Source organism: Bufo gargarizans, chromosome 2, assembly GCF_014858855.1.
Source record: "Bufo gargarizans isolate SCDJY-AF-19 chromosome 2, ASM1485885v1, whole genome shotgun sequence".
NCBI classification, from domain to species: Eukaryota; Metazoa; Chordata; class Amphibia; order Anura; family Bufonidae; genus Bufo; species Bufo gargarizans.
Window position 1 is genome coordinate 495310695 of NC_058081.1, and position 12093 is coordinate 495322787.

The 12093-nt window shown below is 45.3% G+C and overlaps 1 protein-coding gene across 3 annotated transcripts; it reads left to right on the top strand.

Moving 5' to 3' along the window:
* Positions 1-134: 134 nt before the first annotated feature.
* On the top strand, positions 135-10925 carry FBXO7 (F-box protein 7). 3 transcript variants are annotated; one of them, XM_044281205.1, is made up of 10 exons: positions 135-243; positions 700-826; positions 2979-3207; positions 3727-3948; positions 6050-6194; positions 7034-7117; positions 8120-8215; positions 8297-8473; positions 9357-9394; positions 9507-10925. In XM_044281205.1, exons 2-10 carry the CDS (start codon positions 705-707, stop codon positions 9819-9821), a joined length of 1428 nt encoding a protein of 475 aa, XP_044137140.1. In that variant the 5' UTR covers positions 135-243; positions 700-704; the 3' UTR covers positions 9822-10925. The 3 variants fall into 3 exon arrangements, with proteins under 3 accessions (XP_044137140.1, XP_044137139.1, XP_044137142.1); XM_044281204.1 differs by lacking the exon at positions 135-243 and adding an exon at positions 301-629; XM_044281207.1 differs by lacking the exon at positions 135-243 and adding an exon at positions 301-508.
* Positions 10926-12093: the final 1168 nt, after the last annotated feature.

Consider the following 12093-nt stretch of genomic DNA (forward strand, 5'->3'; position numbering starts at 1 on the left):
AGTCTGCGTCACGCAGCTACTCTGCAAGATGGCCGCCAAAAGTGGACATTGTGTACCACGTGACATAACCTCTACAAACTACTAGAGTCTATTTGTAGCTCTTCCGCCACACTCTCCAACATGGCCGTCAAAGATGGATAGTAACGGTCGGCGTCACTTACTCACGTGACAATGACGTCATCTCGTTCACGGGGATAGGCGCTGGGTACAGTAGTTGGGAGGACTTCGAGGCTGTGTTCGCAGGTAAGGGAAATAGGCTCTCTGTCTCCCCCTGCTGGGTGAGGTTGGTATCACTACAAACTTCTTAGTTTTACGGTCTAGAGACCGAAGAGCTTGCACTCTTATATGTGTTCTGCGTCTCTGATCACATTCTAGTTAGGCAAACGTCAGAAGCAGTCAGTTTGTGTGCTGTTTCCCTGACGGCTTGTGACTCTGCCAGTCGGCTGAGATGTCACGTGATTGCTCCCAAACCAACGAGCCCAGAGATAGTTCCTTCTAGTTCTAGCAGGTATTCTAGACAATCAGTGTCTCCCAGGGTGAAAATGTCCTGACCAAGATCTCCATCGGTGGGAGCAGTCGCCATGGACATCAGAATTGTGTCTGGAGCATTGCCCATGATTACAGGGCAGGTAGTCAGCTAGAGTGAAAGTGAAAGTCACTGGTGACCACAGATGCTGATCTGATGTCTTCTCTTCAAAGAGACCATGAAGCTGAGAGTCAGAGCCGGGAAGAAGAGCGGCCGCCTGGAGCTGCAGGAGGACGAGGTAACACTGGGGGATCTGCGGAGGAAACTGCGCCAAACTTTCCTCCCCTCACTGGGGTTCAGGTACGTGGTCACAGCTGGGGTGTTGAAAAGGTCAAGCATTCTGCAGCTTTCTAATGTGCTTTTACAAGGATTCTGCTTGCTGTCAATACTTCTCATAGCTGAGGGTTTGTGACTAGGGTTGAGCGATTGCTGTATCCAATCCCAATTCTTTTAAGAACTACTTTACGAATATGGGCTCCGACCTACTGTAAAATGTATAGCCTCCACGGAGGTCCTTCCGAAATTTAAGCAAATGTCGCCTCAGTCACGTGTCACTTTGTTCATTGGCGTAAATTACTGTATCAACATAACGAAGCTGAACTCGGCTTCGTTAATCAGCCGGGAGAACAGTTCGGCTTCGTATTTTGATACAGTAATTTATGCGAATAAACAAAGTGACACGTGATGGAGGAGAGACGAAGTGAGTCCCGCGATATTTGCTGAAACTTCGAAAAGCCCTCCACGGAGGGTATACATTTTACAGTAGGACGGCACCCATATTCTTACCGAAGTTTTTAAAAGAATCAGGATTGGATGCAGCAATCGGAACCCCATTCGCTAAACCCTAATTGTTACGGTTGTATCCAATCTAGAAAGTGCTCTGTGTGAGGGGCTGTCCAGAACTTTGATATTGACGGCACATCATCAGGATAGGTCGTCGATATCTGATCAGTGGGAGTCCGACTCCCGGCACCCCCAATGAGCGTTCCTCACAGCATACCAAGGTCACCGCCGCCGCACATCGCATAGCGGCTGTGCCTCAGCCCCGTTCACTTCTATGGGACTTAGCTGAGCCCACGGGCGGACCGGCCATAGATCTTAGGCTAGGTTCACACCTGAGCGTTTTACAGCGCGTTCCTACGCGCTGTAAAACGCTCAACAGGCAAAAACCAATGTTTCCCTATGGGCATGGTTCTCACCTGATCGTTTTACAGCGCATACGATCGCGCTATAAAACGCCCTACGCCCCAAGAAGTACAGGAGCTTCTTTGGGGCGTATTGTCGTGCGTAACACCTCTGTTTTTCGTTGTGGTCAATAGCAAGAACAACGCGCGTTTCCAAGATACAAAAACGCCCCAAAATACGCCTCAAAAACGCCTTTAAACAGCGCTTATCGAATATGCTCAGGTGTGAACCCAGCCTTACAGGGAATATCCTCATGGCCGCTGTCCAGGTACATAACGATCTGGTGCTCTCCTGAATTTCAACTGTATCACCATTGGTTTTGCTGGGGTGGTGTTTTGTGGTACACTATGGTATTACTGGCCCCGCCTACTTGTGTTGCCCCGCCTTCTGTCAATTTGAGCCCGCCTACAATATGGGCCACTTTTAGTTAGTTTTTTTTCTTTCCAGGGCCACTTTAAGTTCCCAGTCCTGCCCTTGCTGCGACTAGGAGGCCATGTGACTGATGAACATTTACTATGATTTATACCAGAAATAGGTGTCATTTCTGGCACAGATCGAGCAGAAGAGGCAGGCGCAGCACGTTTAAGAGGTCTTCTTAAAGGGGTTGTCCAGGATTCTAATACTGATAGCTAATCCTGACCACCTGCAGACCCGATCAGTTGTTCCCAAGTAGTGGACGGAGCTGGTAACTGCAGTGCTGCTCCCATTGGTGGAGAGATTCCTGGACAACCCCGTTAAAGGGTTTCTGTCACCAGATTTAACCCTATTACGCTAGCTGACATTAGCGATGTGCTAATGTCAGCTAAACCTAACCAGCCTATTCCTACTTTTATCTATGCCCCCGTTACGCCAGAAATATAACTTTATAATATGCTAATTAGCCTTTAGGTCTAGGAGCAGGGGGGCCGTTAATATATGCAAATGAGCCTCTAGGAGCAAGGGGGGCGTTGCCGTTACACCTAGAGGCTTCACTTTCCCTGCAACTGCTGCTCTCTCGAGACTTTGACAGGACCTGGGAGCCGTGATCACATTTACACTGCCTGGTCCTGTCAATCAAAATGCAGAGAGAGCAGAGCCTGCAGGAGTAATGGCAGCGCCTCCGTTGCTCATTTTGTATATAGCTAGACATCATCTTTCTCAGCAATGCGGGCACGTATCAACATGGGACCAACACAGATGTCTTCAGGTACAAATCTGCTGACAGAGACCCTTTAATATCCGTTGTGACTAGAGTTTCCCTTTAAGACCTTTTTCTGTGTCCTCCTAGTCCTGATGTGACGTTCTCCATCACACTGAATGGCAGTGACTCCCTGACTGAGGATGAGAGCAGCCTGGAGTCCTTAGGAATCATATCCGGGGATCTGATTGTCGTAGTAACCGCTGCCATTCCTCACCCTGCTCCAGCCCAGGACCAGCCACCATCAGCCACTAGCCAGACCAGCGGTACGGACTACAAAAGCCAGCAGTATCAGAGAGAAGCACATGACGTAGCAGAGGTGAGTTCTAGATCAGGAATCGCAGGTTAAGGCTACGTTCTCCATATCTGTTTTGCAGTCCTCTAGCCGTGTACAAGAATAGGACATGTAGGCATGGATGTGGACAGCCAGCTTTCTGCTTAAAGGGGTTTCCAGGAATTAAAGGGGTATTCCAGCCTTTTGATATTGATCACTTATCCAAAACCTGGCACCCCTACAATCAGTAGTTTTCAACAGCCACCCACGCCAGAGCCGGAAACAGAAGGCTGCGTCCGTTGTGCTGCAGCTCAGCTCCCATTCACATGGACCTCCACCTATCCTGATGAGAGCTCATCCATTTTTTATTCCCAGAAACCCCCTTTAATACCCAGCTGTAGAGAGACAGAAGAAGGGTGGCAGCATGTACCCCTTGTGACCACTATGGGCACCATTGTAGCCACTCAGCTGACAGTATGGGCACAGCTCTTATGGCTGAAGCGGGCAGATGGTTTCATGTCAGCGTTTCTCCGTATTGTAATATATATATTTTTTTCCATGAAGCCGAGACCCAGCTCGTCCCAGGGAGCAGCAGGACAAGAGGAAACTATGGAGGAAGACCTGCCCAGCTGTCCCCCGGGGCCCATGCTGTGCAGCGAGGCTTCAGATGGAAAGATTCCTCACTCCCTGGAGGCGTTGTACCTCTCCTCCAGCTGTACCAGTGCCAACGATGCTCTAGTGGTCGTTACCCATCTCCTGATGGTGGAGACTGGTTATACAGAACAGGTAAGTCATTCTAAGTGCAGTTACAGTAATCTGCCACTGGGTGTCACTGGCCCCACATTTACTAATGTGTCTGCACCAAAAAATCTGTCTAAAAAGAGGAGCATTTTGGCGCACCTAGGGGTTGTACGCTTTTATCTGACATGCTCGGCAAGGGGCAGGCCTCAGAGGTGACAGTTTGCACCACAATTCTGGCATAAAAATCTGTCTTGGAAGTAAGCGACCCAATAGTTAGTATGGAGTCAGAGAAAAGTGTCCCTGCAGCAGATTTATCCTCCAGCCTGATCTCCTGTGATACATCTGGTGCAGGTCCAGACAGCCTGTCTAAGATTACACCATCTACAGGAGTAGTAAATCCGGGCCACTGTTGCAATAGTCATAGAATTTGGTTGTTCCTATGGATCAGTGACTGTTACCCAACTGCATTCTGGAAATTGGCATCTTTTCACCCGGCACAGTCATCATTAATACTCATCTAGGCTGTTAGGGACACGTCTAACAACAAGCTTGCTGACTGTTTCCAATCTCAACTAGCATAATAGTGAGTGCAGCTCTGGAGTATAATACAGGTTATAATACAAGATAAGTAATGTAATATATGTACACAGTGACTCCACCAGCAGAATCGTGAGTACAGCTCTGGAGTATAATAAGGCTGTAACTCTAGATTAGTACAGGATGATGTAATATGTGTACACAGTGGGGCAGATATACGAAGACTGGTCTTAGTATAAGATCTATTTCTGCAAAATGTACCAACATTTTAAAAGGCACACGTCTTTTTAAAAAAAATGCACATCTCATAGCTGGTGTAGATTTAAACTATAATTTATGCAGGTGTCTGGGCAGGCCATGGCTGTCCTCGTCCCCTCCCGCTAATCCTGCTTGCGCGCGCCATAACTTTGACTTTCACCATGACTTTCTTAATACCTCAAATGTGATAAATTTGCCCCAGTGACTCCACCAGCAGAATAGTAAGTACAGCTCTGAGTATAATATAGGATGTAACTCCGGATCAGTACAGGATAAGTAATGCAATGTCTGTACACAGTGACTCCACCAGCAGAATAGTGAGTGCAGCTCTGGAGTATAATACAGGCGGTAACTCAGGATCAGTACAGGATAAGTAATGTATGTACACAGTGACTCCACCAGCAGAATAGTGAGTGCCTTTCTGGAGTATAATACAGGATGTAACTAAGGATCGGTACAGGATAAGTAATGTATGTATACAGTGACTCCACCAGCAGAATAGTGAGTGCAGCTCTAGAGTATAATACAGGATGTAACTAAGGATCGGTACGGGATAAGTAATGTGTGTACAAAGTGAGTCTTCCAGCAGAATAGTGAGTGCAGCTCAGGGGTATAAAACAGGATGTTTCTCAGGATCAGTACAGGATAAGTAATGTATGTACACAGTGACTCCACCAGCAGAATAGTGAGTACAGCTCTGAAGTATAATACAGGATGTATCTCAGGATCAGTACGGGATAAGTAATGTGTGTACACAGTGACTCCAGCAGTAGAATAGTGAGTACAGCTCTGAAGTATAATACAGGATGTATCTCAGGATCAGTACGGGATAAGTAATGTGTGTACACAGTGACTCCAGCAGTAGAATAGTGAGTACAGCTCTGAAGTATAATACAGGATGTATCTCAGGATCAGTACGGGATAAGTAATGTGTGTACAAAGTGACTCCAGCAGTAGAATAGTGAGTACAGCTCTGGTGAATAATACAGGATGTAATTCGAGATCAGTACAGGATAAGTAATGTATGTGCACAGTGACTCCTCCAGCAGAATAGTGAGTGCAGCTCTGGAGTATAACACAACATACAACAATGGATACAGCTGTAGGATGTCTGTACATGATTGGAGTTGTAGTTTTGCTGCAGCTGGAGTGCTAAAGGTATGAGTTTCAATCAGTTCTTCTTAAATGGGTACTTCCAAAATAGAAAATGATGCTTTCTACTTCATTGACTATAAGTCACACAGTTTGGGTTGTCCTGCACTTAACCCTGTCATTGTGTGGCCTCAGCCTTGCAAGTGTTTCTCAGATGTCCTTTCTTTTTCTAGTAACCTGTTCACTAATCTCTTTATAGGGTGTAAAGAACAAAGCAGCCGCCATGCCTGAGGGCTGGAAAAGCAGCAGCGGCGTCTACAAGCTCCACTACTCTCATCCATTGTGTGGTAACAGCTCTGCAGCCCTGGTGTGCGTGCCAATGGGAAAACTGGTCATCATCAATGGTAAGAGTGACATGAGCGAGAGGTGGTTTTCAGCCTCTATGTGTTAACAAGGCTAATTCCATTCACTGGCAGCATGCAGAGATCATGAAATTGGAAACACAAAATGGAGTAAATGACCTGATATAAATCACGTTATATCAGGCAAATAGAGTAAAAGAACCAAAAACGGTCCTGGTGTGTTGGGCTCTGTGGCCCTTGTCAGCGCTAGGTTAAAATTGGGTTGTTTTACCTTTTATTTCTTCACACAGTGCAGCTCATCCAGTGTTCTGAAGAAGGCTAAATGCCGAAAACGTTCAGTATATTTCATTTGAACTGGAAATCCGCTTATCAAATAAAATACAACACTACAATCTAGTGGAGTACAGGAGTTTACATTTTTCTATGGTCCCTGGAGGGTCTCGGTACTGGAGATATGATCCTGGGGGGCAGGGAGGTGTCGTTATTTCCTGTCATTCATCCTGTTGGAGAACTCTACAGTTATAGGCTTACCCCCAGCCTGAAATGGCTGATAAGGCCGAGGTCACATCTGCGTAGTGAACCCCGGACGGTAATCCGGCTGCTTTCCGGCGTACATGGCGGCTTTCAACCGGACAAAAGATGCTACGTGCAACATTTTTTGTCTGGCTGAAAGCTGGCATATATGCCAGAAAGTGGCCAGGTTACAGCCGGATCCTATTAGAGTGAATGGGGATCCAGTGGTGCACGGTGGTTCACAGTTCAGATGTGAACCGAGCCTGACAGAGTACAATAGATTGAATTTAGCTTCCAGAGGAAATGGACAAGCTGCAGATATGCTGTCAATGGTTGTATCTTACAGCATATCCTCTTGTCTTTTGCAGCTACTTTGACCATTGGTAGTGAGCTGAAGTGTGTGAAGAGGCTGCAGCTTCCCACCGAATCCTACATAACCTACCCGCCACAAGGTAAGAGAGCCAACCATTGCAGAACCAAACATAGATCACCACCAGCTTCTAAAACCATAAGACTACAGTGAGGTAGGTTTGCTCATGCGAGAGCCTATGTGTACCTTGGAAGCTAGCAATGCAGACGTATATCATTTCTCAGTACTTACTGAGTGGGCTGTGCTTGGTGTGATGTCAGAGCTTTGCTGTGTGCTCTAAACCAATCAGATGTTTGTCCCTACTGCTCCCCTCCTCTGACAGCACAAGTCTTATACATATCCTGAGACAGAGAGATTAACATGATACCACCCACACACAGCATGAGTCTCACAACCAAGCTTAGGCAGAGAGACTGTACCATGATCCTTTCTCCTCTTCCTCCCCTCTCACAGCATGAGTCTTACACACAAGCATAGGCAAACAGACTGTACCATGATCCTTTCTCCCCTCTCACAGCATGAGTCTCACAAACAAGCTTAGGCAGAGAGACTGTACCATGATCCTTTCTCCCCTCTCACAGCATGAGTCTCACAAACAAGCTTAGGCAGAGAGACTGTACCATGATCCCTCCTCCCCTCTCACGGCATGAGTCTCACACACAGGCATAGGCAGAGAGACTATAACATTGATCCTTTCTCCTCTTCCTCCCCTCTCACAGCATGAGTCTTACACACAGGCATAGGCAGAGAGACTATAACATTGATCCCTCCTCCCCTCTCACAGCATGAGTCTCACACACAGGCATAGGCAGAGAGACTGTACCATGATCCTTTCTCCTCTTCCTCCCCTCTCACAGCATGAGTCTTACACACAAGCATAGGCAGAGAGACTAACATCGATCCTCCCTTCCTCCCATTTCACAGCATGAGTCTCACACAGATAATTAGGAAGAGACATTGCTGCACTGCACCCACTCTTCCCTGCCTTCTAATTGCTGTTTTACACTAGCTGGGTATTTTGAGGGTCTTTGCATGTTCACATAGAATATGTTATACTAGCAAAGCATATTAACTTTCTTCCTAGACGGTAATGTGGCCATGGTGTACAGGGACTTGCAGAAGTTATCCCGCCTCTTTAAAGATCAGCTGGTTTACCCTTTACTTGCTGCTACTCGGCAAGGTAAGCGATCATTGGAGCGAAGAATGGAGGAGCGGTGTGGGGATAATAGACCTGATCACATTGTACTCCTATATCCCACAGCCCTGGAACTTCCCGATGTCTTCGGTTTGGTGGTCTTGCCCCCAGAGCTAAAGCTCCGAATTTTCCGTCTTCTGAATGCACGCTCCATTTTGTCTCTTGGTGCCACTTGTAAAAATTTGCAGGCCGACGCGGAAGACCCATCACTGTGGAGGTTTCTCTACATGAGAGATTTTAGAGGTAAGTGTCTTATCCCCCCTGTCCCATCCAAGGCTGCATTCAACGTACTGCAAATTTCCTGATAACTCCAAGCTACATAGGCTTTCATTTTACCGCTGCGCTCCAGTTTCTCTTCAGCGGGCAGAGAATTCTGGGAGTTGTAGTTTGGTCGTCTGTACTAGATGCTATACCTTATTCTAATGTAGAAAAGATGACCTCCCCCAGGATGCAGTGCATTAGAGGTTTGAGTCTGTCAGCACAGCCTCGCGTTGTATTATATACAGCAGGTGGGCACAGGAAACGTGCGCTTGTGCAGCCTCAGAGCCAATGGGAAACCAATAGAATTCTGAATGCGGCTTTGGAAGTGAATGGAGTACAATATGATTTAATTCAAGACCAACACTGCATAGCCTGTTCATACTAGAACTCAAACCAATAGAGGAAAGGTGAGAGCTGACAGCTAACAAGAAGTGAACAGAATTCTAAAAGCAGCTTGGGGAGTGAATGGATTATAACACGTATTGTAAGATCACCACGTCATAATGTGTTCTGTATAAAACTCAAACCACCAGGCAGAAGGAAACTCTGAGGCCTTGCAGTTTCAGAGCCAGTGCCAAGATTCACGGTCCTGCACCCTGTGAGCCAAGGGGAATGAAATGCAGCTCTAGAAGTGAATGGAGTATAAGATATTATATATATATCACCACACCATAGCATGTTTTGTACAGGGAGGCTGCATGATATGAGGACGCCACCAGCAGCATTCTAAATGCAGGTTTGGAAGTGAACAGACTATAAGTCATGAGGATAGACAAGTTTGGCATGGTACAGTTACTAATGAGATTCTGCAGGGACAAACTTTATTTGCTTGAGAAGTAACTGCTGTGTCTTTTTGTATAATCAGATCAGAGCGTAAGAGGCCCTCACACAGACTGGAAGGAGGTAGGTGTCTATATGTCTGTGATATATACACTAATATATATATATATATATATATATATACGCACACACAACTGCCGTGTCCTACCCTATGTTCCCTTTATGTATTCTGCAGCTTTATAAACAGAAGTATAAGCAGATGTTCCGTGTCAGAAGATGCGGACCCCACATACTGGACTACCCACCTTTTCACCCTGGTCCGTATTCTCCTGACCAATACCCACCCAACTTTCCCTACCCACCAGGCATTATTGGAGGTGAATATGACCAGCGCCCCACTTTTCCATTTGCTAGAGATCCCCTTTCATTGCTGGACCCACACAGACCCCGTGCACCGGGACTCTTTCGGCCTGCCAGGCCACGGTTTGACCCCCTGTTACCGGGCCTCTTCCAGAATCCGTCGCAGTCTAGATGGGGGCCTTTCTTATGAGTGAAGCAGAAAGAAGTCTAGTGTGGAATAGCAAGGAGGATCCAAATTGACCCCATCCTATACATGCCATGGACTATGACACTGGATGGACACCTGGCCTGCTTTTGTATTCCATAGGCTGTGCCGCTTACGCTGTTACTGTGGATTATGGGAGTTAGCACCTCTTCAGCTTATAATCTTCAGAGTGACCGACGTTTTCCCCAATATCCTCCTGTCCCATATCACACTCATAGGGGTCAAGGAAGCTGAGATACAGGGCATGTCTTGTGGAGTCTTTAGACCTGATGTTGTAACATAGAGAGAGCACCAGTCAACGGGGAGCTTCTTTCCTAACAAACTGGTACTCAGCTATCTGGGACCAAGAAAATGTGACATAGCGAGGGGAGTTGGCTTTTGGTACTAATAGCAGTTATTAATTTTTAGGTTTTGTGTGGAATTGGCCATTCAGTCAAAGTTTAAATAATAAGGAAAAAAAAGTTAAATTTTTTTTTGGGTCACAACTTTGTCCCATCACAGATGTAGATGTCACATCCTGTGATTAGATGATTAAAAGTTCACATTTTCAACCAATTATTTATAGCTTCAGTGCATATAAAAAATAGGAAAGTCTGTAAATAAATTGAATGAAAAATATCCTACAATTTGTCTATGCAACTTCTAGGCACAACGATGTGTTACTATGGTAACAGACTACAAACAAACTGTGTGTAGTCAGATCATGCAGTTAATACCCCCTTCCATGTGTCCCCCACCTTGACGAGAAGCAGGGGGCAGACTGAGTATGACTACAGAGTTTGTTCATCTGCATAGATGCAATATTACAAATAATAAAAAAGAAAAATGTAGAGACCACCCCAAAAATCTGTCCACGATGAAGTTATTTCTATTAATTTTATCAATTTTAGATTGATATATATTACATGGGCTGCGCTCCTCTCATTAATTATTCAGCATATACTTGATAGAGCTATCTGACGTATATTAGATTGTAAGCTCTTTGGGGCAGAATTTGTTGGAAAAGTTAGACGTTTATAAAAATAAATTCACATTTTTTGCTGATTTCTTTCCTATGCAGAGACCAATAAAAAAGTTATTTATAACCTATATGCTCCTCCTTGTCATACTCTAAAACTAAAAAATATGGGTCTAGGAATGAGATGTGAGGAGCTGTGTACAGTGGTTAGTTTTTTTGAGATGATTATGTTCAATTCCAAAAGTTATTGCTGTAGCTTTCAAACACTAATATATAAACAAGCATATGATGAAATGTATTGAACGTTGTTCACATTGCTCCAGGTATTTAAAACTGATAAAAAGAAGTATATAATTGTGGATATGTTTAAGTCTCTCAGTGTGTGTGTATCAGTCTGGTAATTCATCTATATATACACCACTCTGATTTACAGTCGTGGCCAAAAGTTTTGAGAATTACATAAATATTGGAAAAGTTGCTGCTTAAGTTTTTATAATAGCAATTTGCATATACTCCAGAATGTTATGAAGAGTGATCAGATGAATTGCATAGTCCTTCTTTGCCATGAAAATTAACTTAATCCCAAAAAATCCTTTCCACTGCATTTCATTGCTGTCATTAAAGGACCTGCTGAGATAATTTCAGTAATCGTCTTGTTAACTCAGGTGAGAATGTTGACGAGCACAAGGCTGGAGATCATTATGTCAGGCTGATTGGGTTAAAATGGCAGACTTCACCTGTTAAAAGGAGGGTGATGCTTGAAATCATTGTTCTTCCATTGTTAACCATGGTGACCTGCAAAGAAACGCGTGCAGCCATCATTGCGTTGCATAAAAATGGCTTCACAGGCAAGGATATTGTGGCTACTAAGATTGCACCTCAATCAACAATTTATAGGATCATCAAGAACGTCAAGGAAAGAGGTTCAATTCTTGTTAAGAAGGCTTCAGGGCGTCCAAGAAAGTCCAGCAAGCGCGAGGATCGTCTCCTAAAGAGGATTCAGCTGCGGCTTCGGAGTGCCACCAGTGCAGAGCTTGCTCAGGAATGGCAGCAGGCAGGTCTGAGCGCATCTGCACACACAGTGAGGTGAAGACTTTTGGAAGATGGCCTGGTGTCAAGAAGGGCAGCAAAGAAGCCACTTTTCTCCAAAAAAACATCAGGGACAGATTGATCTTCTGCAGAAAATATGGTGAATGGACTGCTGAGGACTGGGGCAAAGTCATATTCTCAGATGAAGCCTCTTTCCGATTGTTTGGGGCATCAGGAAAAAGGCTTGTCCGGAGAAGAAAAGGTGAGCGC